Source organism: Hypomesus nipponensis, chromosome 2, assembly GCF_054491055.1.
Source record: "Hypomesus nipponensis isolate SF chromosome 2, ASM5449105v1, whole genome shotgun sequence".
Taxonomy (NCBI): domain Eukaryota; kingdom Metazoa; phylum Chordata; class Actinopteri; order Osmeriformes; family Osmeridae; genus Hypomesus; species Hypomesus nipponensis.
This window is the reverse complement of record NC_140362.1, coordinates 6,012,751-6,034,757: the sequence shown is the minus strand read 5'-3', so window position 1 is coordinate 6,034,757 and position 22,007 is coordinate 6,012,751. Positions and strand designations below refer to the sequence as shown.

Below are 22,007 nucleotides of genomic sequence, written 5' to 3'. Positions count from 1 at the left end.
TCAAAACCGCTGCACCATGCATTTTGCACATTATGCAATTATGATATCAACATTAGCCACCAAGGAGCTTCAGGTAATATTTTTTTTAACTTTTATGTGGATCACTGGGCATGTACATTTACATTTATGCATTTAGCAGACGCTTTTATCCAAAGTGACTTCCAAGAGAGAGCTTTACAAAAGAGCATAGGTCAATGATCATAACAACGAGGTAGTCCCAAACATTGCAAGCAGCCAAAACATGAAGCATACATTGTAAAAAAACTAAACAAGTGCCAAAGGGAAGACCCATAAGAGCATGCAGTTATACAAGTTACAAATTAAAACAACATGAACCACAAAAAGTGCAAGACTGTACCTGTAAAAGAACAATCAACAGTAAAATATTTCACAGTGAGTACAAGAGCAACAAGTCACTCAATAAGAGTCATTGTGATCCTGGAGGAAACTAACATCAGGTCCAGCCAAGCATTCCTGTTGTGCCGTATTCCCGGAACAAGTGTGTCTAGAGCCTTTTTTTTTTAGTTGGGGAGACAGTCAGTGTCCCTGATGGAGGTGGGGAGCTGGTTCCACCATTGGGGGGCCAGGCAGGAGAAGAGCTTGTGTTGAGCTTGAGCGGTGGGACCACCAGGCGGTTGTCTGAAGAAGACTGTAGGTGATGGGTGGGGGTGTAAAGTTGCAGGAGAGACTTGATGTAGTCGGATGCCGTCCTGTTCACTGCTCGGAAGGTCAGAACCAGGGTCTTGAATCTGATACGGCCGTTGATGGGTAGCCAGTGGAGAGAGACGAGGAGCGGGGTAACACGGGAGCGTCTGGGTAGATTGTAGACCAGGCAGGCCACTGCGTTCTGAATCCTCTGAAGAGGGCAGGTTGCACATACTGGGAGACCAGCGAGCAGCGAGTTGCAGCAGTCCAACTTGGAAAGGACCAGTGCTTGGACTAGCAGCTGGGGGGAGTGCTCAGACAGGTACCCCTCCTGATCTTCCGGAAGTTGTAGAGGGTGAATCTACACGACCGGGAGACTGCAGCAATGTTGGCCGTGAAGGAGCTCGTCATCCAGGGTCACCCCAAGGTTCCTGGCAGAGGATGAAGGGGTCACTGTCGCAGATCCCAGGGTGATTGAGAGATCATGGGAGATGGAGGGTTTGGCCGGGATGATGAGGAGTTCTGTTTTGGTGAGGTTCAGTTGGAAGTGGTGCTTGGTGCATGTAATTTCTTTGCTGTTAATCACTTTGAGCTGCATTTTTTTAAATTAAAGGTGCTATACAAATAAAGTTAATTATTATTAATAATAATAATTTCCAACCCTCTACTTACAAAAGCTTACATTCTTAGATCATTTTTCAATTGAATGCTTTTTTTCATTAGGCCTATATGATGTGTGCCTATGTACTGTAAACTGATTCAATTAGGGTTTTTTTGCAGACTGTCGACGCCACGTGGAGGGGGAAAAACATTCAAAATTGATGGCTGTTACAGATGCAGTCCCTAAAATAAACTAATTCTTCCTGCAAGCACAAGATTTGAGACCAATTCGGGCAGAAACCCTTTTCACCTCATTCATTGTAGAACACAATTTGCCATTAGCTGCTGCAGATCACGCTGGACCACTACTTCGGAAGATGTTTCCTGATAGTGAGACAGCCAAACAGTATGGCTGTACCCGAACAAAGACGGCCTCCATAGTGAAAACACTGGCCAAGAATGATGATGAGTGCATTAAAGAGGTAATGAAGCGGTCTCCGTATAGCCTTGCTACAGATGGGAGCACAGATATGGAGTACATAAAACTGTACCCCATTGTTGTAAAGAGTTTTGATGCCAGTCTTGGGAGGGTAGTTGTGATGTTGCTCAATATTTGTGAATCCAGACAGTCTACTGGGAGAGCAATATTTGAATTGCTTGATGGTGAACTGAAGAAGAGAGTCATACCATGGTCAAATTGTGTCAGCTTTGCAGCTGACAATGCTGCAGTCATGCAAGGTTTGGGGAAAGGCGTAGCGGCTTTTTTTGAAGGCACAAAATCCACACATCTACCTAGTTGTTTGTGCTTGTCACCTGATACAACTAGCCGCAGAGAGGGCATCCAGGCAGCGTAGTGTTAACATTGAAGACTTCATCACCATTTATTATCATCTGGACAAAAGCAGCAAAAGAGTCAAGGCACCTGCCACGTTCCAACGCTGGATGGATCGAGTCCTTGCTCCCCACAAGAAGTGCGCGGCAGCATACCTGGATGATGTGGTCATACACAGTCCAGATTGGGCCAGCCACATACCCTGAGTGCAAGCAGTGGTTGATTCGCTCAGGGAAGCAGGGCTCACAGCGAACCCCAAGAAGTGCAGGCTGGCCTTCAGCGAGACGAACTACCTGGGGTACACCATTGGGAGAGGGTTGGTCAAGCCTCAGGAAGCCAAGTTGCGGGCCATACAGGACTGGCCCCAGCCAATCACCAAGAAGCAGGTGAGGTCGTTTTTAGGCCTAGCCGGCTACTACCGACAATGTATTACGGATTTTGCTACCTTAGCAACACCTTTAACGGAGCTGACGACCAAACGGCACTCACGAATGGTGAGGTGGAACCCTGCAGCGGAGGTGGCCTTCGTTAACCTGAAGCAAGCTCTGTGCTCCATTCCAGTACTGGTGCCGCCAGACTTCAAGAAAGAATTCATTGTCCAGGCGGATGCGTCAGAGGTGGGTCTGGGTGCAGTACTCGCCCAGGCACATGACGGTGAGGAACATCCCGTTCTCTACATAAGCAGGAAGCTACTTCCAAGAGAGAAGATTTATTCCACGGTGGAAAAGGAATGTCTCGCTGTAACCTGGGCCCTCGAATCCCTGCGGTTCTACCTTCTGGGCCGACGTTTTACGGTGGTGTCTGATCATGCCGCTCTGCAGTGGATGGCCAGGAACAGAGAAACGAACAGTAGGATTACCAGATGGTTTTTGAGCCTACAAGCATTTAACTTTACTGTTGTCCACAGGGCTGACAAGCGCCACGGCAATGCAGATGCCCTCTCCCGGCCTGACGCCTTCTTTACCTCCTTCACCCCGACAAGGACGTCGGTCTCAAGGGGGGGGGACGTGTGACGTCACGAGAGGCTGGGTCCTGGAGGGGTGCTACACTGCCCTACAAAGCCAAAAGACCGTAACTCGCCGAAGTGTAAAACTGAGAAAAACGACTTCAAAGTTTTTGCACTTTCAAAGTAGTTGTCCTGCCAAATGTATTTTAGGTAGGACACTGGAAATCTATCAGTTTGATGTTTTAGTGATTACACATTATCTAAACTAGAAATTGTTGAAATTGTCTCCATTTGAACGTTTTTGAGTGCCGCAAATCAAAGGCAAAGAACCGTAATTGATGTTACGGCATTCTGCATTGGATTTCTAAAGCCAAAGCAGGCTTTTGGAAGTTACGGTGAAGACAACAACCTTATTTTCTCTGAAAAACAGACGAGTTCATTTAAGATATTTGGCCACATGATAAAGCAGACCTTAACTGTTCTGAAAATGAAAAAAAATCATTTTCAACAAAATTGAAGTTACGGTCTTTTGCCTTTGCACGGCAGTACATTCCCCGGAGGTGGTTGTAGCCCTGAGCAGCTATAGCTCCCTCTGCTGGGGGAGTCGAGAGCTCCCTCCCTCAAAGCGGGGCATTCCCGCACACCTGGGACTGATCAGACCCTAATGACCGAAAGGGTTCGGTTAAAAGGGAGAGCCACAGTTAAACAAAAAAGGGATGAGGAGAAGGATTCCTGGAGAAGGAAGAGGCGGTATACGTTTTCTGTCATCGTATGCAAGAGTTGAAAGTTTTTGTTAATTCTGAGGATCAGTAATAAACCCTTTGTTTTCGTTCAACCCCGGTGTCCTCGCACTATTTTGAGCCATCCCGCTGAGGGCTGTGTTGCCTCTCGTGGCATCACAGTAATGAACATGTTTTCAGAAAACCTGAAAAAAAGAGAAAAGTTGTCCTGACTCAATTATTCCCATCTCCTCTACAATATAGCCTATTCCTTTACAGTTTTTCTCCATTGCTTTGGCTCAATTCTTGTAACAGAAATTACATTCTCAAAGCTCCACATGCATTTTGCAAAATAGCCTATATGGTTCAGCACAACTACATAGATCACCTTCAAAAGGTAATATCTCACCCAAAATAGTTAACTCATGATTCAAAACCAAATCATTTTCTCTTATAAATAGTCAGTGCCCCCAAAATGAAGTTCCTTCTCGATTGCTTTGGCTCATCTCTCAAGAAAAAAGAAAACATTCTCAAACCTTTAAATACATTTGCCAAAAAAAACCAGATGGTTCAGCAAAACACCATGGAACACCTGCAAATGGTCATCTCTTTCCTAAAACAGACAACTTATCAGTCAACTAAATCCTTTTCTGATCCAAATAATCAGTGCCCCCAAAATGAAAAGTCCCTTTGGCATTGTGTAAACACTGCAGTTCAAAATGTTTAGATGTTTTGTCAGTATGGCAGTGAACCTTAGAAATATGTGCACTGTGCTACAGTTACTGTAGTAGATGTTTTTTTTTCCAGAATACAATGTGTCTCAATCTACATTTACATTTATTCATTTAGCAGATTCTTTTATCCAAAGCGACTTCCAGGAGAGCTTTACAAGATTGCATAGGTCACTGATCATAACAACGCAATAGCCCCAAACATTTCGGGTAACCAAAACATGAAGCATACATTGTGAAAAACCCAAATACAGTACGTGCCAAAGAGAAGAACCATAACAGCATGTAGCCAAACAAGTTACAACTAAACAACATGAACCTCAAAAGTGCAAGAGTGTACCTGTAGAAAAGCAAGCAACAATGTTTTGGCTAACCACAATGTTATCTCGTTGTTTAGGATCATTGACCTATGCACTTTTGTAAAGCTCTCTCTTGGAAGTCGCTTTGGATAAAAGCTAAATGAATACATGTAAAATGTAAATGTGTATCAAACAGAAAAAAGATTACAGTAATTCAAAAGTAGCCTACAAGGTTTCACATCACATATTGCACTTACACTGCCATGGAAATTGTTACTGTAATTGCCATACATCATGGTTACTGTAACAGGAAATGTGTACAGCACAATATACTGTCATACAATAAGCACATCAAAACTAACATTATGTATAACCTACACTAGTTGTATGAGTAACCACAGTAAGTTTCAGGCAAGTGACACTTTCCTAGTCAGAGTTAGCAGGGGGTGCATTACAGTAAACCTGGCATGAAATGCATCTCCTCTATTGTCTGTTCTGTATATCCCAGCATCAAATGATTCCTATTGTACACTGAATGGACTAGTATGAGTAACCATGGTACTTTTCAGGCATGTGACCCCTTCCTAGTCAGAGTTGCAGAGGGTGCATTTCATGGCAAGAAGGAAACATACAGTAAGAAAGAAAAGCAAAGCTGGAGTTTCCCTATTTGTCGTCCTCACTCTCCTGGAGTGCAGGCGGTCCAAGGACACCAGGAGTGTCTGGGTACTGTATGGGCAAAGACTGGGAATGTGGTTGACTACACCATTCTCTGAAATGACAGTACAAACAGTGATGTTTCCCCCGAGCTGGCCTGGGACAAGTCTATATATTTGATGGAAGCATTTATACTGCTGCATTGCTCCTGTCAGCTAACTAAACTTACTGTGTGATTGGTGATAGGATGTGTCCCCTTGTTTTGTAAAGTTCTAGTTGCACCTGACAATGACTGTCAGCAGATGATCCAAGAGATCCATATTACAATATATACCATGATGTTTTTCATGGTATTATGTGCCTGAAAGAATTTGACAGTGGAGTGAACTATTGTGCAGGTGATGATGTACACAAGGAAAAAATGCCAATATGTTTTGCAGAGAACAACCACTGACTGAGAAACAACAGTCAGTTTAGACCAGCAAGATGTTTGCAATTGAAAGTCGGCCTAATTGAAGGCAATTATACCTAACCATTTCAAAGATGTGCTAAATCATTTGAAATGTGTGCAAACTGTAGGCAATTGCACTTGTCATTTACAAGGATGTGCTAATACAATTGCAATTTGATTAAAGGAATGAAAAATTCCAATCTGTTGTGAAGTGCCCAGCGGTTTGGAGGTTTGCAGGTGTTGTTTTGAGAATGTAATTTCTGTTTCGTTAAATGAGCCAAAGCAATGGAGAAAAACTGTAATACTGGCATTGGCTATAAATTAAATATCAAGATGGATACACTTTCCTGCAGAATATGCAGGTATGCTCTTATTTTGACTCTCATACATGCTTTGTAAATGTGTGCCCCCCCTTGTGAAAAAAAAGCCCACCCATTGAATTCGTTCTGGAGCAGACTCTGCATCACAACCATTGGGAACCAATGATAAAAAGGCTGAGACAACACGCACATTGTGGTCAAAGCTGGTATACATTGTATGCTGTTCGGGCGTGTGAGGGCACTTGTCACCCCCCATATAGCTCGATGGGCGGCGCTATAAAGTCGCAGACATGCACGCACCCACATCCTCGACTACCTCACGGTGCGTGTCCACTACAGCGGAGCAGGCGGCGCATCGGCGTCAGTTTCCAATTCATTTTAAAATTAAACCGGGCGTTGACACTCCCATAATGCTGTATGCAAGCGTCAACGCCCTGTTTAATTGAAAATGAATTGGAAGCCGTCGCACAGCCCGGTCCGCTGTAGTGGACACGCACCGTTAAGGTCAATTTATACTATTCCGACTCCGTTACGGACAGTTGGACGGACGGATTTGTTGAATTTATAGTACTCCAAAGGCTGTGGGTGCTGGAAACAATTCACTGCCAGAAGAGTAGGTGGCGCTGCACTGCAGAGCTAGGTTATCGAAAAGTCGGAGCAAATTTATAAATGAGTCATTTCATGAATACATTTTCAGCAACTACACTGCTCATTTATCATCACATTTAAATTCAGATGCTGATTTACATGTACTGTTTAGCTGAAATATGAATTGTAAACTTACAGCAATGGCGGTCAAAGGATTCTGTTCCTTTGTTGGTCACGGCAACCCCGCCCCTGATGCAAGCGGTTCTTAATACGGACCGATCACAGCCAAGGGGTATCCGTAAAATGACGGACGGATGGATAGTCAGGAAAATCAGGAGGTGCACGTAGAGCTCTCCAAGGGGCTCCACCATCCCACCACCATCCCCTTCTCCCATGTTGTCTGTCTGTACTCCATGTGGGGGATTTAACTAGTTGCTCCCTGCCTCATGTCATGCATGTATGCTGCAGTGAAGGCAGGGAGTGCTTCCCCATGTACATCCATTCCGCCAATGTTAAACCTATTTTTCATGTAGGCTATATGAATAAATGGTGAAATCAATCACGTGAGTGTCTTGATTGAACTGGTGTTCCAGCAAATCTATTTCAAGATAAGCCTTTATTCTTCTGCCCAAAGTAGGCCTACACAATCTTTTGGTCAGTTTTTGGCACTTGCTTCATGAGATGCTGTTTGTACAACTCATTTACTGGTAACTGGGAATACATGAGATTACATTAAATTCCACAGTTCCACATGCAGAATTCACCTGCAATTACGTAAATGAACATCTCACTGGTACAGCATCCATGCTCTGTTCAACTGGATCAGAATGTGCAAATCAATTTTCTATTCTTTATTCTCTGAGTGTCAGTGTAACTGACAATTCCACAAAAGTCTGTAAATAAAAGTACATGGGGAGAGACCTACCAGTAGCTACCACATAGCCTGGCTGCCAGCCCAACTTCTCCGCGCCCACAAAAAAATTTGGTCGGGAAGTTGGGTCTGGAGGGTCTCGTATTGGGAACAACTACATAAAACCGGGATCTGGACGGACCAATGAAATTGCCAGGGCGGGCTTTATACATGATGGACAGATGATCAACAGTACCGTAATCAACAACGTCACGAAAGAGCCCTTGGGTTGAATTCGTTTTCAACAAACAACATATTAAGTTGCTCTGATTGGTTGTAGGCCTATCCAATTGAGCGTACAGGCATTTGTTTTACGAGTTCGGTTGAAACATGCCCCCTTAGTCACAGCCCAACGGAGAGTTTTCAGACTCATATTCTGACTAGAATTATGAGTATGACAACGTCAGGCTAGCTACCACACATACGCTTCTCTGAATCTATTTCTACGGCACCAGTCAACGTCTCTTTTTATCATCATCATCCCGTAATGAAAAGCATTCTGTTGGGGGTTGCTGCTATTACAAGTTGAAATAGGTGTAACTGGTGAAACTCACTCCTCAGGTATGTAATGGGCCACCCGTTTCAATGAATAGCTAGTTATTCTTTGGCGTAGTTGGTAGTGGTTGCGCTTGGAAGCCGAGAGGTGGCAGGTTCCACTCCCCGTGGGGGTGAACATTGGCCAGATGCCTCTGACAGAGCTTACAAGCCCACGTCCGTTACATACCCGTTACACAGGCACAAACTAATATTTACTTTGTATCATGTCGAATATGATTAAAACCAAGGTGACGTACAGGCTACAATCACAAACTTACAGGTCTAAGCAAAATATGCCTTACCTGTTCATAGTATGTTTTTATATTTAATATAACATTTTATATAACTTTTTCCCCTGTAATATTAACGGACAATGTTAATGTTCAATGTATGGGCTACTGCATTCAAATGAATGCATTGACTTGGCCAACAATTGCATTCCACGCCAATTGCCTCTACACTGCTACAGCCGTACAGCTTTTTGGGGGAATATGTGCTCAGACACGTATTAACACTTCTATCTGGAGTGTTGTGAAGTACAACAATGTTTTTTTGTCGCCAGGTGCCATGGTGAATCCTAATATCGGAGAGCTCCATTGATGGAGATTTCAATAGTTCTCAAGCCCTCGCTTAACTCAGAGTGGACGTACCCCGAGTGATTTAACAAATTAGAAAGGAAAGGAGCTTTTCTGGAACCGAAATTTATGTAGTTTCCCATTTTAGGGACAATCAACTCAGAGTTCAGGGTTGGGTTCACAGTTTGTTGAACCCACTTTCTGGAATATCCCCCAGGTCATCCTGCTGTCAGGCCTCAAGTAAACAAGCAAGAAAGATAACTCTGAAACATAAACAACACGGTCAGCTTCACAGTAAACACAAAGGAGACGTCAACAACAGAAAATTGAATCTTCACCCTTGGTTCACAGATTTCCAAATACCAATCAATGTTGTAAAAAAAAATTCTCAGGTCTTGGGTTGTTGTGTAGAGTTGGATTTCAGCTGATATGGATTGAGGAACCCTCATTGACATGCCCTGGTAGCCAGCAGGGCATGATGGGAAGGAGAGGGTTGCGGGTACTGGTTGCTAAGCAGCAGATTATAGTTATTACCACAGAAGGTCAGGACCAATCAGAGAGATTTTAAAAGTGTTTTGGCAATGAAATATTTGCGTTCAGGAGTTTGTGTACTTGCGTGTGTGAATGTGTGGGAACAACTTACGACTTTAACCTGAGGGTGTCACCTACAAGAAAGACTCAATTCACTGCACACACAATAAAGCATGCCACTGATAAAAAACAAGCCTTAAAAGATTATACATCGGTGGACCTGTGACTGACCTAAACCAAACCACCAGAGACTCTTAATGACAGTGCTCTGGGGAGGCTAGGGAGGGGTGCGTCCAGGCAGGAAACAGACTGGCTATATTAAGAGGTGAAGCGTGACCTGAGGGAGAGCATCTGCAGGCCCTAGATTAGCATCTGATTGGTGGGTCTGCCTGTGCACCTCATGAATCAGACAAAAGCGGTCACCTAGTCAAACATAGCCCACACACGTACTGTACACACAGACATGTACACTCGCATGCAAGAGCATGCACACACACAGACATGCACACACACTTTAAACAGAACCGTGCTGATAAATATTTTTTATCAGAGCAAAGATGGTTTGTTTGGTAAACATGTATTCATTTAAATTAAAGGGCATTCCACTCCAATTTGTCTTCACATGACCTACATTAGGTCCAGAATTTAAACACAATGTTAATTATCTCTCCACTGCAGAATACACTGAAGCAAATCTTGGAAAGTAAAAATATTGTAACTGTGTAACTCGGCAAGAAAAAAGTATTGTAAGTTAGAAAAACATGATCAGCCATTGACAGTTTTGTCCAGTATAGACTTCACGTTAAAACTTTTAGGTTTTGATTTTTCACTTAACTAACTTAAAGGTTTCAAGCGTGTGGAATGATTGTATGTATGACAATTTTGCTTGACTGGAACAATTATGTCCCAATTGGATACGTTTCTTAACATTTTCTTAAAGTGCTTATTCAATCTTTTGGAGTTCCCTGTTTTCTGACCAAAGCAATTAAAAAAATGGCCATGTCCCATCACGACCCCAGCAGGAACCATCCTGATCCCTCCGTCTGGGGTGATGAAATCCAGATGGAGGGTTGGGGGGGGGGGGGGGGGGTTGTCATGCCCCTGCACTAGGACAGCAGCTGTAGCACTTTATAGCTAACCTTTCAAATGTAGTTCCTAAGCATTTGTTGATCTAACAAGCATGTGGGTAGATGGCTCTTTTTGATTCTCATCTTCTGTGTGTTTGTCAGTGTGTGTGTGTATGAAGACAGTTGCAGATGTGGATGGACAGATTCTCCAAATCCTGGAAACCTACAGTGGATTTGGCAGGTCGCCGTGGCATTCCGCTGTTGCACAATAGCACACTCCTTCCCAGAACTGCATGTCCTCTGAGACAGTGGCTCATAGCAACAGAGGGGGAGCACACACACATACACACACGCACATGCACAAACACTCCCTCTTCTTCTTAACCTGAGACTTTCCCCCCCCCACCCATTTTAATGGGCTCAAATACTTGCTGACAGTGAGAAGAGAGAGAGAGACACACAAGTTCCAGAGACGCAGGACATCTTCAGACCTCTGGAAAAACTACAGGAGACCTGCAGGAGCTGACAGAACTTTGAGGACTATCATTTGGGAACGCCGGACATGTCATTTTGGGACTAACCAAGCTTTGCTTTTAAGATTCAGTCCCACCTGAACTTCCCTGTCAGACTGTCGAGTGTCAACAATAACAGTAGCAGACATCTGCCCTGTCTGTCTCTCTCAGAAGACATCACATTTGCCAGCATGCACATGGAGGAGAAGACCGAGTGTGTGTCACTGTCTCCGCTGGGCCACCCGACCCCCTCTGAACGTGAGCTGGTGTCCATCTTTGGGACGGGGGACCTGGGCCGTTCTCTGGGCCAGTGTCTGCTCCAGGCAGGCTACAGGGTGGTTTATGGTAGCAGGAGACCCCACAGCTGCGGCCCTCTGCCCCAAGGAGCACAGGTACCTGTCTGTCTGACTGTCTGCCTGTTGGTCTTCCTGGCTGTCTGTCTGACTGTTGATCTGTATCTGCCTGTCTGCTGCTGCCTATTTGTCAACCTGTCTGTATGTTTGTCCTGAATTCCTGACTGTCTGTCTGTTGGTCTGTCTGTTAATTTGATTGTCTGTTTGTCTGTCTCTGCCTGTCTGCCTGTTTGCATGTCTGTCGGCCACTGGTTTTGTACTTCGTATTTGTGTCGACATGTTACTGACATACTTACAGGTTAAGGGTCATGCAGCAGCTGCCCAGTCAGCCCAGCTGGTCTTCATAGCTGTCCACAGAGAAAACTATGACTTCCTGGAGTCTTTGGGAGAACAGCTAAAGGGGAAGGTCAGCCCTCAATATCCTCATGTCCTCCTCATGAATATTCATTGACTGATAACCTCATTATATTGATGAAGCTAATCTTTTTTGTATTTGGTTATCTGATTATTGATATCCTGATTGGATGGCAGGTGTTGGTGGATGTCAGTAACAACCAGAAGAAGGACCTATATCCCGAGGCTAACGCTGAGTACCTGCAGAGGTGCGGAATACACCAGTGTTTTAACTAAAGAACAGTGTCCAGAGTAAAGTCTGCTGACTGAGAGTATGTGTGTATGTGTTGACGTTTCTCACCAGACTGGTCCCTGGAGCTTCTGTGGTCAAAGGCTTTAACACCCTGTCTGCCTGGTCTCTGCAGAATGGATCCACGGACGCCAACAGACAGGTAGCACACACGCGGTGTACACACACACACACAAACACAGATCCAGTAAAATCCTTGAGGAAAGTGAAAACACATAGGAACATTTTTAGAGCACCATCAGCAAATGTATCACACACACGTGGATCACATACACATGGATCACACACATACACACATTGCTGGTTTCCCACTTAAATTAGAACCCCTAATTCAGTTCAAAAGGGGTTCTAGAAACTGTGCATGTGTGTTCCAGAAGTATACAGTAATTGCGTAACTGACGCCCAGCGTCTGTGTGTGTGTGTGTCGTCAGGTGTTAGTGTGTGGGGACAGTGCGGAGGCCAAGCAGGGCGTGATGGAGCTAGCCACCAGGCTGGGCCTCAGCTCACTGGACCGGGGCTACCTTTCCTCAGCCAGGGAGCTGGAAGACATCCCCCTGCAGCTGTTCCCTCAGTGGAGGCTCCCCCTGCGCCTGGCCATCGGCCTCACCGCCTCTTTCTTCTTCTACCTGCTCACCAGAGATGTCATCTACACATACGCCACCCAGGGCAAAGATGTCTCCTTCAGAATTATGGTCTCCCTGGCCAACAAGGTACCATGCAGCTACATTCTGATTTAGCTGACTGTTTTCCAACTTGGTGATATAATTCATGTGTGTGTGTGTGTGTGTGAGCAGGTGTTCCCCATCGTGTCTCTGATCATGCTGTCTCTGTGTTACCTGCCTGGTGTTCTGGCAGGGTTCCTACAGCTCTACAGAGGGACCAAGTACAGGTCAGACACCTGCTGGATGCTCAGTATTGATAGGCTGTAGGCCAGAGGGGAGGGTCTCTTTTCAGACAGGGTATTGTTAAAAAGTCTGTGATGTATTTGCAGGCAATTCCCTGATTGGCTGGATCACTGGATGTTATGCAGGAAGCAGCTGGGTCTGCTGGCATTGTGCTTTGCCGTCCTGCATGCCATTTATACCCTGATCATACCCATTCGGTAAGTGATGTTCACACAGATCAGTCATATTGGGGATAGTATAGCTCAGTGGTGGAGCATTTTAATGCAAACAAAGAGGTTGCAGGTTCAATTCCCACCCCTCAACATTGCTTTGGTTGAAAATGTATGCTAAATTAACACATTGTTATTTTAAGCAGTCCATGTTTCAGAACTGTTCATTGTTTTTCAGGTATCATGTGAAATTCTGGATTGGTGCAAATATTGTCAGACAGGTAGGTACATCCCTTGAACTGAGACTCAGCATGGTCATCATGGAAACACACCACTAGCAGTACAGTACACAGCCGCTACTCGTGTCTTGTCAACAAAACAGCATGACTGCATATATACTGTGTGAATAACATTGATGAACACTGCCATTGTAAACAGGAGGGAATGTAAACAAACGTTTTAGTTTCCCCCCCCCCTTTATCTCTCCCTCTATCTCTCTCTTTATTTCTCTCATTCACTCCCTCCCTCTCTCTTTCTCAGTTAAAGGAGAACAGGACAAGTGAGTTTGACACTACTGTGGCATGGCGTTCGGACTCCTACTACTCCCTTGGAATTCTGGGACTTGGCCTGTTCATATTGTTAGGAATAACATCCCTCCCATCAGTTAGCAACGCCCTCAGCTGGAGAGAGTTCAGCTTCATACAGGTGTGTGTATACGTATGTGTGTGTGTACGTGTGTGAGAAATTGCTTACTTTTTAGAGTTTGTTTTTCACAGTCTGTGAATGTGTAGGAGAGTATATCACCATCACCACAGGGAACACACTCATTCATAAATGTAACTGGGTCACATCAAGCTCATTTTCTAATTCATTCACTCTCCCTCCTACCTCACCACCATCCCCCCTCCCGATCGTCTCCCCCAAATTGGAGCTGTGCTGTAAATGTTAAGTTATTCATTAGCTGTAATTTAGGAAGCATACATTGAGTAAGGCCAGGAACTGTGTGTGCGTTTGCAAACGAGTGTGTGTCTGAGAGGGTGTGCATGTGTGTGTTAATTTAGGTCAAATTATCGTCTTTGCAAAGGTCAGACTGTCTCCTATCTGATCATTATGTGCTACATGGCAATCACGTTTTGTGCCATTGTGTGTAAGTGTGTGTGTGTATGTGTGGACGGAAGTGTGACACCCAAAATACTCACACCTTTGTCTCCTCCCCTGCAGTCCAAGTTGGGCCACCTTACCTTGCTGCTCTGCACAGCCCACACCTACCTGTATGGCTGGGACAGGTTCCTGCGTTCCTCCACCTACAAGTGGTGGACCCCTCCAGGCTACATGCTGTGTCTGGTGCTGCCCACCATGGTGCTGTTGCTCAAGCTGCTGCTCATCAGCCCCTGTGTGGAGCGCAGCCTCAGTCGCATAAGGCAAGGCTGGGAGAGGCGGCAGTCTGGGGGGCCGGCAGGGACCGTAGGGAAGCCCCTGTTGCTTTAGAAGACCCCCACGCACAGATGGTCACACAGCTCTCACTGCATGCACACAAGTCTGTCTTGGTGGTTTAGGCTGATAGCTCTAAGAGTTGTCAGGTCAAAGACTCAGATCTGCTGCTGAGTGTGCTGTACTGTATATTGGGAAATCATTTCCTCTTTTGTCTTCAAAAGAAAACACATTTGAACTTTGCTTAACCAAGTCAATTCTAAAAAGCCCCAAAATTAACCCTAACTAATTTCACCTTGGGTCACAGAACACAGCAGCGGCAAATATTAAATTGTTCTTTGTTGAAAGCATGCTTGAACCTATATTACCCACCCGCCTTCCAGTATGTCTCAGCACTTATCAAAGTAAATCACACCATTTCCCTTCTCATGTTATAATTTGATTTTTAAAATGTACTTGAAATAAACAGTATTGAAGACAATTAATTCATTCTGGTTTTCTGTGCCCACCTCACCCTCACCATGTATCACAGCTAATCACACCATTTCCCTTCATAGAGACAAAAAGCCCTATTTAATTAGTCATGTCAGACCAATCTCCAGGGCTGGCCAGAAATGTTGCTGTTATTTAAAGAAAGCTTCACTCATTCTCACTAATGTGAATGGTGTTCAATGATGCTGAAGCCAAAAGCCACTCTTACATGAAAGCTTTTCTGTCAAAAGACAGATGTTGTCTGTGGATGGAACCCAACTGGTAGGACAGGAATGTAGGGGGGCCAAGCAGGCAGAGAGACTCAGGTTTTAGCATAACACCCACATAATGCCCACAAACTCAGCTGTGTGTGTGGTGTATCTCGCAGAAAGGATACCAATAACTATTGGACAATGTTGTAACCTTTGAGCAATCTATGGCACAATACTTTCCTTTTGGATTAATAATGTTTCAGCTTATCTAAACTATTTTATCTCTTGTTGTCTGAGGGCCTGATCTGGACAGGTTGCGACAGACTCCTTTGTCAGGAAGGAGAAGGATGTGGGGCTGCTTTGCTCAATACTGGAGGGAAAGGAGGAAGTGACCAGATTAATGAGGAACACGTGTGAAGTTTTGTACACAAATGAACAAACATTCACAGGCACCAGACATTCAACAATACACACACATGCTGACACAGACACACACAGATAATAAATTAGAGTTTACATTTGTACAACCCACTCTCACACTATCACATAATTTCCAGACGAGAACACAGTCGGCAAGGTAGGAACGAGACATAATATTCTTGTGATCTTGTCTCAGTACTGTTAAACAACGTCTTGATACAAGAACATCTGTTCTGTAATCTGAACAACATGGCACTGTTTTCTACGGTTTTCAGATGTTTGCATTATTTAAAGTGAAATAAATGTATTTAAATATTTTGTGAAATATATTAGATTAAAAATTATTTTTTTCTATACTGTAGATGAAGAAGCTTATTCTTACACTTCTGATGTTCTCATCCGGCTATTCTGAGCCTCGAGGTATTATTATGTTACTATATATTATAGCATGGTCTGGGTGAACCGCTCATCTCACATCCCATTTGCTATTCACCTCGCTAGTCAATCTACTTCAGACTGGCTGCGGCCAACACGACAGTAGCCGCTACTCTACACATGGCTGATTATTTTATTCGTAAAAATCTTTATTTGATTTGGGGACAATGACATGACTGGATAGCTGGCTAGTCTTGTTTTTAAACATACTGTCAAATTATAATGACTGTTTGGAGAATATGTCAACTTGAATTCAGGTATATTGGGACATTTTTTGTAATTTTATCTTCTGAGTTTAAGTTTGTCATCAAGTTCCAAACATAATCCAATAAATGAGACATTTCGGAATTCCTCAAGGTATCCACATTATAAGTGTAAAAAATAAGTCTTCATGATATTTTATGAATGCACGGCTCACTATTTTAGTGGAGTTGACAAAACGAATTTTAAGCAACTTGTTTGGTAATTTGGGACAGTATGTTTGGTAATTTGGATTTGTTAACAATACATATATCTTTAAGGTTGTGCATTATGTGTTATCTTCTGATTTTGACATTTCCAAACATTTACATTTAGTCATTTAGCAAACGCTCTTATCCAGAGCGACTTACAGTAAGTACAGGGACATTCCCCCGAGGCAAGTTGGGTGAAGTGCCTTGCCCAAGGACACACCGTCATTTTGCAAAGCCAGGAATCAAACTGGAAACCTTCTGATTACTAGCCTGGTTCCCTAACTGCTCAGCCACCTGTCTCATAAAAGTGATCAACTGACACTTGTCCTGAAATGGTAGCCTAATGATTCGAAACCTGCCCATTAGGCTGGGCCAGAGACGTTGGGACTTATTGAAAACAAACAAACAAAAATGTTGTCAGACTTGGAGCAAACAGACACTTGTCAATGTGAGCTGGGTCCAGAGGATGGATTCCGCTGCCCCTAAATCCAGCTCTGGCATTCTCGGATGTTGCTGCACTTCTCCATGCCTTCGATAGGATGCCCAGCTTCAGCCCACCATTCTCCCGGGTAAAGACACGGCCCTCTAGGTTCCAGTTATGTTTCAGGCTTCGGAAAAAGGCCCTGTCTGCTGGCTGTAGAATGTGTGTTGTGTGTGGAGGAAAGCAAATTACGTGCACATTATTTTGTTTCATTAGCTCTAAGAATTCCAAATTAAAAACATGAGAGCTGTGTCCATCCAATAATACTACATGTGGACGGGGGTCGTTTTATGGGAGAGAAACATTAATTGCTTCCCCATGTCGAGAAACACCTCTTTGTTTATCCACCCAGTCTCAGTTGCTTTGACCAGAGTGTTGGTGGGAGCCCCGTAGCACCACTCAGAGCGCAAACGCTTTGCTTTGAAGATCACCATGAGTGGACCGTATTCTCCAGCTGCATTGAGACTTGCTAGTAGGGCGGTGGTCTCCCCTCGCTCATTTGCAGTGACCTCAAAGCAGGGCGAGCCTACTGGCGACACCACCCTCGATGATACAAAATGATCCTGTAAACCAGTCTCATCACAGTTCCACAGATGAGAAGGAACATCTTGACCTTGGCATTCAAGAACGGTGCCATGTTGTTCAGATTATCCAAGTTTTCTTGTATCAAGACGTTGTTTAACAGTCATCACTCATAGGTCTTAAACCATTGGCCGACAACTACCGGGTTGAAACAAGCAGCCCAAGCTGCAAAAAGGGCCTCTGGCTTCCTCAGGCCAAGACGGCAATGACTCTTCATGAAGGCCTTGAACCAATAGTGGCCTGCCTGACCTTTGTCCTCAGAGAAGCCTGTTAGTCCATTTGCCTGTGCAAACTGAAATGTAAGCTTCTGGATTTCTGGCTTCCTCATGGGAAAACCTCGTCTTGCTCGGTTTTCGATAATATCTGCTGAATTAGCCTCCACCTGCTCTGATAGAACTGGCAAAATGAATTAGTTTCATAAATGAGAACAGTTTGTAATTTATACAAAGTGCAGAAGAGTCTACACCTACATACATTAACAGAAGGCTAAGTTTACTGGTTGATAGCTCACTTAATATGTGCCGTGACTACCACACAAGGCATAAATATGCTTTTTCTTCAATGTTTTAACAACATGGTGTAGGTGGTGAATTGAAAGGCCAGAGACGCTTGGTGTTTGTCCCTGCCTTGGGAACCACAATTCACTTTTGGTTAGATTCTCAGGGAGATAATTGACTCGTTTATATCTGACTCCCATTTTAGAAATGTGCACAAGTGCGTTACCTGTAACCTAAACAGTTAATGCCATGAAACTCTGACGTAGGTAAAAAATAGTCTGCTTGATCAGAGCACCGACCCTAAATTATGCAATCACTCAGAAGCTCCGGTAAATTCCTTCAGAGCGTGGAGATCCACTGTAAGTGACTCAGAGGCCTTAAATTAAAACCTACTCCAAAAGTCTATGTTTATAATCTGTTAGCCGCATAAACCAGACTAGATCAAAGTTTTCACCGCCGTAGCTTAATAGATACGTTTCAAGGAGAACAAGTAACTTCAAAAGGCACAATAATAGTTTATTATCTAAATAGTAAGATAATCAATACAATGATAATGAAATATCATCAAATACAAAACATACCTTCAGAGCAATGGTTAATAAAGGTATTCACAATGAAGACTAGACGCCTAACGCACCGGGGCTGTATCGTAAACAGAACTCAAAGTGATTGGTAAAACTTCTTCCTATATACACCCAAACCTGAATAAAATGGGGACACCGGTCACGTGACTGAAAAGTTGTCTAACTCATACAAATTCAAATTGGATCATTAATCAAGGCTGCAGTAGACCAAGTGGTGCCTTGCAAGACAAGGGAATATGTTAAACACATGTTGGTCTGCTGCAGGCACAAACTCTGTAAACCCTGTACATGTAAATGTTACAGTATTAAAATTATTACTAGCATGTAATACATAAAATAATAAACAAAAGCATATCAAACATTACATTAAAAGCTGTTTAGAACCTTATTTTCAAGAACACAACTTTTAATGATAATTTCAGTCTTCCTCTGTCCAACTTCCTCTTCAACTGTTGAGATCACGTCTCCAGAGGTGTGTCATTAGGTGTGATTGTCGTTTTAGCATTCATGCAAATCAACGACTGTCCCAGACGAGTGTCTGGGTGACCAGTGACAAAGGGGCCAAAACAGCCCTACATTGGCCTTTAATAGTACTAATTTTTCAGGATATTATTTACATTTTTACATTTTGCAGACGCTCTTATCCAGAGCGATTTACAGTAAGTACATTCTCCCCGAGGCAAGTAGGGTGAAGTGCCTTGCCCAAGGACACAACGTCATTGGCACGGCCGGGAATCGATCCGGCAACCTTCTGATTACTAGCCCGATTCCCTAACCGCTCAGCCACTTGACAATTGGCCTTAAATCTGACATTATTGACATTAAATAATCTGACCCAAATTACAAGGCTCACTACACACAGCTCTGATGGTTAGCAACCTTAGCCTCTAATTCCTTCTGCTAAAAATTGCCTATGATACATCACTTAGGTTTTGTGTTGTTATAAATGTGACTTTTTCACTTTTAATCAGGTCATTTATGACTAAACTATTGACACATTTCATTTTATACCCTAAAAATGTTGTCCCAAATTACCTGAAACATGCTGTCCCAATTTACCACACCATGTTTGGTAATATGGGTAATTTATTTCCTTGTTTTAGTACACTATTACATCACACATATTTGCTCAACATTGGTGTCCACATTAAATTAAGCATATACATTTTACAGCCTTATCTTAAAATCCATCTAAAGCACATGTCATTTTTCTCACTTCTTGACTTTCGGGGTCAACTTCCTGTTTGATGCTGTCCACACCCCCCTGTGTGATGTCACCTACGTTATGTCATGTGACTTTAGTTATATGCTTCCTAAGCAATGTATTAGCACCACTAACTTTACCATAGCCTTTTCAAGGCAAAAGTCAAATGCTTTTTCCTTATGCTGTCCCAAATTACCTGATGTCCCAGTATACCTCAATTCACCCTATAGTATGGGTTCAGAATGTACAATGAGGAAGCTAACAAGTAACCCTAGCAGGTAGTAGGCATTGCTATGAGTATTGTTCTAGGTTGCTAGGTAACAGAAGCTAACTAAAGCTGGCTAGCTTCCGTTTTGGAAAAATAACTTTTTGGTGGGAGCGTCGGAAATATTCAGAACTCACGCATCTAAGGGTTAAGTATACTAAAAACAGACACATCTACCAGGTTTAATGTCTGAGCTTGAAACAAACAATAAAAACTGTGAGACATGATGTATTCTAATGATTCACTGGGATTGACTAACTCCGTCGCTGGCTTGTCTAGACCTATCAGGTAAAGTGTTCACTTTTCCTCTGGAGACCAACACTGCACACGTGAGACTGACAACGTCCAAAGAGACTTTCACCTCCATGACCGTGTGTTTCAGGTGGGCTTTTTTACAGTAATAGGTGGGATTCTTTAACAAACATCAAATAGACACTTAACATCCAGATATTGTTGCAGTAGCATGAATGGTGAAGGGTATGAATACCTCTCTCCCCATCCCCCTCTCCCTCCATCTCCTACACCTACAGGTTCTTCACAGACCTTTCCCGGAACCATGCCCTCTTCTCCATGGCCACACGTTCCAGCGACAATGCCTTCCTGGTCTTCAAGAGTGCAGCTGATGGCCGGATCCTTCACTATGTCCAGAACAAAGAGGCCCGGTTTGACGGGCTTGGCTTCTTCTCCAACATCTGGCAACCATTCTGCTCCACCTGGGCCTCTGACAGCGGGTTGGTCCAGCTGTGGTTGAACGGCAAGCCAAGCTCCCGCAAGTTCACAGTGTCAGCTCCACTCAAAGGGACTCCCATAGTGGTCTTGGGACAGGTAAGGTTGAAATATACTTCACGCTAAGTATGTGTAGGCATATGCTGATTGGCTGCATTTGTTTGGTGGGTATTTTGTGCATTTTTCTGGCCATTAAATGTATGCATGCCAACAAAAATCGTGGGGCAGTATGCCAAAGATTCTCTGACCTGCTGCGAGATAAAAATAGCAAAGAGCGAAGAAGTAAAAGTACACAACATTTTTAAGAGCAAAAATGCTGGTTCGCAATTACACCTAAAGACATACCTCCTCCTATGTCGCCATGATTATTGCTGTTGTACAAAATCTGAAGTATTTGTCAATGTATTTAGCCACAAAATGTTTTGCTGCTGACCTGCCTCCTAGTGGACACAGCTTTCAATGTTGACATAAAGAACGCAGTGGAGTATGCAAACAATGCCGCATGTGAAGCATTCGCGTCTGTATATAAGTACACGTACAAAACTGCAGTATATTTCGGCCTGTAGTCTGCAACTGCTGTCTGCAGTTAATTTTCTCCAGGAAAATCATTCTTATGAGTTGGACAGTCATTTCTATGTCCTGTGCCATTGTCCAAGCTCAGACAGAGGTCTCAACACACACTAAAGCTCAGTCTAACTGGAGTAGCTATACGTTTGTCAATGTGTATATTATTTATAAATTATCTAGATATTCTCAATAAAGCATCAATAAAATGGCTAAATTACTGTCAACCAACCCTGACCAGTACCACCTCTCCTTTAGGAGCAGGATTCCCATGGCAGTGGTTTTGCAGCCGACCAGTCTTTCGTGGGGATGATTTCCAACGTTCACATGTGGGACTACGTCCTCTCGCAGTGTGAGATTCAACAATTCTCCAGCGAAATGAGCTTCACCCCTGGGAACGTGATCAACTGGAGAGCCCTAGAGTACCAGGTGTCTGGGAAGGTTCTGGTGGAGGACAAACACCAGAGCTGTTCCAATTAATGAACCCTGTTCTTGTAGTGAGTTACACTGCAGCCTCAAATCACTTGTCATATTTTGACATGCGTAAACACCAATTGTTTCAGTTGTGCGTCTCTGCTACCAGTGGATTATGTTTGGCAGGACTAATATAATCTGGGTATGGGTGTCAGAACTCTTTTTGTGTGTGAAATTAAACATGATGAGAAACATGATTGTGAGGCTGCTTGTTTCACAGTATTTTGCAACTTAAAACTATC

The 22,007-nt window shown here is 43.7% G+C and overlaps 2 protein-coding genes across 2 annotated transcripts; both read left to right on the top strand.

The window, feature by feature from the left end:
* Window positions 1–10,811: 10,811 nt before the first annotated feature.
* On the top strand, window positions 10,812–14,883 carry steap4 (STEAP family member 4). The gene is made up of 10 exons (XM_084703905.1): window positions 10,812–11,309; window positions 11,569–11,676; window positions 11,802–11,872; window positions 11,968–12,055; window positions 12,345–12,623; window positions 12,708–12,802; window positions 12,905–13,015; window positions 13,206–13,248; window positions 13,508–13,672; window positions 14,189–14,883. The coding sequence occupies exons 1-10, from the start codon at window positions 11,109–11,111 to the stop codon at window positions 14,453–14,455; spliced, it is 1,428 nt and encodes a 475-aa protein (XP_084560031.1). The 5' UTR covers window positions 10,812–11,108; the 3' UTR covers window positions 14,456–14,883.
* A 473-nt stretch (window positions 14,884–15,356) lies between these two features.
* On the top strand, window positions 15,357–21,962 carry LOC146300574 (serum amyloid P-component-like). Its single transcript, XM_084703907.1, has 5 exons — window positions 15,357–15,658; window positions 15,864–15,921; window positions 20,281–20,383; window positions 20,532–20,826; window positions 21,550–21,962. Exons 2-5 carry the CDS (start codon window positions 15,864–15,866, stop codon window positions 21,769–21,771), a joined length of 678 nt encoding a protein of 225 aa, XP_084560033.1. The 5' UTR covers window positions 15,357–15,658; the 3' UTR covers window positions 21,772–21,962.
* Window positions 21,963–22,007: the final 45 nt, after the last annotated feature.

Bases quoted from the DNA above. Each gene is read 5' to 3' on its own strand.
- steap4 (XM_084703905.1), top strand. From the start codon at position 11,109: ATGCACATGGAGGAGAAGACCGAGTGTGTGTCACTGTCTCCGCTGGGC. The intron at 12,056-12,344 runs GTAGCACACACG...GTGTGTCGTCAG, and splicing joins CCACGGACGCCAACAGACAG to GTGTTAGTGTGTGGGGACAG. The intron at 13,673-14,188 runs GTGTGTGTATAC...CCTCCCCTGCAG, and splicing joins GAGAGTTCAGCTTCATACAG to TCCAAGTTGGGCCACCTTAC.
- LOC146300574 (XM_084703907.1), top strand. From the start codon at position 15,864: ATGAAGAAGCTTATTCTTACACTTCTGATGTTCTCATCCGGCTATTCT. The intron at 15,922-20,280 runs GTATTATTATGT...TGGCTTGTCTAG, and splicing joins CGGCTATTCTGAGCCTCGAG to ACCTATCAGGTAAAGTGTTC. The intron at 20,827-21,549 runs GTAAGGTTGAAA...CCTCTCCTTTAG, and splicing joins CCATAGTGGTCTTGGGACAG to GAGCAGGATTCCCATGGCAG.